The following is a 4,768-nucleotide window of genomic DNA, read 5'->3' on the forward strand; positions in this document are numbered from 1 at the left end:
CCATGTCCTCACACAGCTCCGCTTGGTACGCTGTGAGCATGGAGGAGACATTCAGAGCTCTCACCGCTAAAGCCGCCGCTTTATACGCCTTCTCGGTCAAGGCCGACTGGAAACTGTCCGCCTTCGACGGCAGTGTAGAGTTCCGTGAGGTTGTCGCAGTCACCCGCGGGTGGAGGTGGGCTGCAACCAACGGCTCCATCGGGGGCATGCGGAACATTCCCAGCTTTTCCATGCCCTCAAACTCCAGGGAGGAAGCTCCCTGAATCATGGTCTTACCACTGAAAGGGAGGTGTTTCCACGAAGAGGATTCCTCTTCCAGCAGTTCAGGAAAAACTGGAAGTAGCTGTTTTGCCTACCTCTTGGTCAGGGGCAATTTCTTCCCCTCGTAGCGTTATCTGGTGGGCTCCTCCACGACCGCGGGCCAAGGAATGTTCAGCCTGGAAGCAGCGCGTTTGCACACGTCCTGTATGTCCATGCTGGGAGCGGGGGAAGCTGGTACACTACCGTCCTCGTCTCCGAAGGCAGACACAGCATCGGGCTTGACAGCCTGGGCGGAGGGGACAAACACTTCGAACTTGTCTTCGTCATCCTCTGATATGAGGAGCTCCGAGGAGTCATCGTCCTCGTAATCCAGCTCGAGTACGTCCTCCGCGAGCGGGGCCGCCGCGGCCAGCTCCAGCTGTGAGACCCAGCTGGGATCGGCGCACGGTACGGCGTCCGCGCCAGACACCTTATTGCCGGCCGGCAAATTGGCGTTGGGTAGGTATGGGTTCTTCCCCGACAAGCTAGCTTGGCACGCTAGCCGTCGGCGAAGGCTCTACATGGTAAAACAGGCACAATGCCTGCATGAACCAGGGGCTTCAACGGCCAGGCGGGCTTGTTCCAGCCCGAGGCAACAAGAGCAGACCTGGTGACTGTCCCTGCTTGAAATTTGTTACCACAATGGCAAAGTCGAGCCCCTGGGTCTTCGTGTCCTCTGGTGTGAAGGACGTCAGAAGACATTTTTGTTAGCAGGAGTGCTAAACGCGAAGATACTGAGCAGTAGCTGGTGTGCTAACGCGCAAAAATAGCCTCACCGTGAAACGGCTAGAAGGATAACGCTCCAGTCTGTTGTGAGACCGAAGAGTCGTGTCGAAGGCAGCTAGCGCCCGGCAACGGAGAAGTTAAGCTAGAATGGCTCTGGTCTGTGGACAGTTTAGCTAGCTAGCTTGCACAACTGAGATATGCTTCGAAGCGAGAAGAAGTTTTGGAATGGTGTCCGCGTCGGGGGATGGACCCGCGTGACGCGGACACTCGATCACCAGCCAATCAAGATTGGCGTAATGAGATAAATGCTTCTGAGGAATACGCAGGGAGGCGTATCCCATAGTGAGACATCGAAACAACTGCTATGAATGAGAACCAACGAAGACCATTTGAATGGATAAAAAAGATTATTCTTACAACATGTGTCTCGAAACTACCTGTTGTTGACTTGATGTCAATCAATTTGTACGCCAATGAAATTCTGTATGCTTTACAAAGTGTAATGTTACATAGTGAAAACATTTTATTACGTGAGTACATTGGAAATAACCAAGCTAAAATAATTTAAGCTGACCAATGCTATCGTTTTGTTTATTTTTTACAGGCAGTGAACAACTAATATGGAGTCACACGTTTAGTAAGTGTTTTTGTGAATAATATGACCTCACCTCGATCTTGTATCATGGACACTTGGGAGGAACTGGCTTGTGATGATGACAGGTCTACGGCCAGTTGGTAACACTTTGGCCATGAGGCCCTTCAGCACCTTCTCATCATCGTAGTTATCACAAGTGAAGGCCAGCAGCTGGCCTTTGAGACATACTTCTACAGACAGGGCCAGCTCTGGGTCCTTCAAGCTAATAAGGTGACCTGTAGAAGGGAAGGAAATAAAAAAGTGAAGGACCATTAGAAGTGCCTTTTTCCCCCCAGATGTCCCCTTTTAGTTGAGAAAAAAATGAGGGTTAAATGGAGGTTAACAAATCACTTTATAAACAACAAAGTGACCTTTTTATGGTTTCCAAACTTGGCTTTGACATGGGTCCAATATTGCCCAGCTTTTGATGAAAGTACAAGCACATCTTATTACATATTTATTTTATCATACTGCCAGGCAAAGTGTACTGTAACTGGGTGTTTCATTATGCATTATGTTTGATATTTAATGCATGCTTTTGTAATACAAAAGTGCTTAAAAAGGAGTCAGGCCTAGGGTAAAAACATTACCTATGCACAACTGAGCACCAAGTCTTACCCAGAGGTCCTCGAGGTTTATGCTTGAGCTGCCCCCTTTTATGAGCTTCCTGGATGGCGTTGAGGAGTGTGGGCATGTGCTCTCCAAAACGCCGCAGGCGATTAGACCGACTGCTCTCCATAGTCTGCAAGTTCCTTCTGTTGGCATCAATGGACCTCTGAAGCACTTCCTGCTCTCTCCTTAAGACAGAAGGACGTGGTTGTTTTCGTCATGTTAGAGGATGTTTCTGTTTCAGTTATTCCACTGCAGTATGCATCCAACTGAACAAATAATCTTATCCTAATTGTGTTTACTGAGAGCTAGGAAGAAGCTATACAATATAATTTTCAAAAGCCAGGGAATGTCAAAATCTGTTGTATTTACATATTGAATTACTGGCAGAATTTATCACAAGCATTGAAAGAACAGACTTTCTAAGGGATTGATACACATAATGATATGATTGATAAATGATATTCTTTTGTTCTCCAAAAACCTTAATTCCAGCTCAACTTCAAAACTCCTTGTCATGCACAGCGTAAGGAGTTTCCTGGACAACCCCTGGAACCAACGCTTAATAGTTCTAGAGGCGCATATAAATAAATAAATAAATAATATATTCTTTAATGCCCAGTTTTATTTCATCACCTCATCTTTCCTTGTTCTTCCTTGGCACGGCTGCAGGCATGCTCATACTGGTCAATCTGCTGGCCTAGAGTGGCACTCTGCTGTATCATGTTTTCCCAGCCGTCTGTATCTGCTCCATACGCTCTGTCTTGGCCTGGCTCTCCGCTCCTGTTGTCTGACTGATGCTAGGAGGGATAAAAAAAAAAAAAAAAAAAAAGTACAAAAAAAAGATAGACAACAACTGCAAGGAGGATGTTCAAAACAGAATAAATACATGATTCAACAATACCTCAGCTTGAGATCATTTATCCTTGCGGACAGCTGATCCTTGTCCTTTTCCAGGTCCCTCAGGTTAGCCTTGCATCTGTGAACAGTGACCTAGCTCGCACACAGAATTGAAGAATGGAAACACTGGTCACTTACACAACAAGCATCAATTACTGCCTGAGATCATGTCTGACAAGATGAGGAGACAGTTATAATACACAGATTGTTAACTGTGGTAGACATCTTCAATTAAACATTTATTGAGATGAGTTTATCTGGACCAAATTACACAAAATATAAGCAAGTTAGGAACTGGAATTGCAATTTTGTGCTGCAGATTAAAATGTCTGACTATGCCACGGATATATCTTATAGGTAAAATGTTCCTTTCCTTACTTTCTGTTTTTCGTTGACCCAAATACACTCGTTCCTATGGATTCCACTCAGCAAGTTAAAAAAAAGGTCCAACGTGTAGAAATTTTTCCCATCTAGCATTGAGATCATAAGTCACCTTCAATTCTCTCGCGCCACTCAGTTCAAAGTACGTAGTACAGAAACGGTAGCTTTCACGCTTCAAAAAGCCGGTCACTTGCTCTTTTCAATCTCCTTTTTCTTTTTCTGGGCAAAGAAGAACACTCCTGTTCCTAAAATTTGGATTGTGGTCTTCCATGTTTCCTTCTTCAAACTCGTTGGAGCAGGGAAGCAATGATACCCAATAGCACCACCTGTGAATTTATCATTTGAGAGCAAAAACGCAAAAGGCAGAGCAATATATCCTGTATGTTCCTTATTGGTGAACGTATTTCAAGATGGCGCATGAATACAGAGCGTCTACCCCAGTTCATGCAAATGAAAATGTTAAATTTCAAGCCAAAAGAAATACGGGGAATTGATGGTGGTGGTAAATATTCATGAAAAAGGACAAGTTTGTGAACAGGCAACACATATTTTGACAATGAACAACTAAATACGTTACATACTGGACCTTTCAAAAAATGCCTAATATGCCAGTAAACAACATATTTGAGGTAACTCAGTTTAAAAGAAGGTCGCATCTCTCCATTGCATTTCCTTAGCCAACATTTACAACCTAAAACCACTTCCAGTACACATATGAAGATGACTGAACCAACTGACAGTACTGTCTGCCTTACACCCTGACTAACACTGACCTCGCTGGACTTGAGAAGGGTATTTTGTTTCTGGGCCACGGTTTTGAGCTCAGCACATTTGGGCTGGATCTCCTGGATTTGCTTTGTGATGCCCTCCAACTGTTCCTGGATCTGCCTGTATTTCCTCTCAGCCTCCTCAAGCTTATTCTGCAAAATTTCATAAAAACAGATCAGAGAAGTGTGGGGGGGGTTAAAGGTTAGAGGAGGGCTATGCATGGACAAGTGCAAAGTTGAGGTGTGAGTTATAGAACAGAAGTGGTTGTTGTGTACTTAATCAATAGCGATATCCAGATAAATGTTAATAATCACTTAGGGCTGCACGATTATGATAAAAATGATAATCACAAATATTTGGATCAATTTTGAGATCATGATTAATTATCACAATTTGTTGATTTTACCCAAAAGAAATTTTATTGTCACATAGGCTATTTATAACTACTTT

General features: G+C 44.2%; 1 protein-coding gene across 1 annotated transcript in view; it reads right to left on the reverse strand.

Annotated features, from left to right (window-relative positions):
• The window catches only part of LOC116706308 (structural maintenance of chromosomes protein 6), a 22,468-nt gene that overhangs the window by 10,772 nt on the left and 6,928 nt on the right, over positions 1 to 4,768 (reverse strand). The window contains 6 exon segments of the mRNA XM_032543061.1: positions 1,695 to 1,896; positions 2,279 to 2,457; positions 2,906 to 3,002; positions 3,005 to 3,069; positions 3,174 to 3,262; positions 4,324 to 4,470. Of these exon segments, the coding sequence (XP_032398952.1) occupies positions 1,695 to 1,896; positions 2,279 to 2,457; positions 2,906 to 3,002; positions 3,005 to 3,069; positions 3,174 to 3,262; positions 4,324 to 4,470 (779 nt within the window).

The sequence above is a fragment of the Etheostoma spectabile genome, chromosome 18 (assembly GCF_008692095.1).
Source record: "Etheostoma spectabile isolate EspeVRDwgs_2016 chromosome 18, UIUC_Espe_1.0, whole genome shotgun sequence".
Lineage (NCBI taxonomy): Eukaryota > Metazoa > Chordata > Actinopteri > Perciformes > Percidae > Etheostoma > Etheostoma spectabile.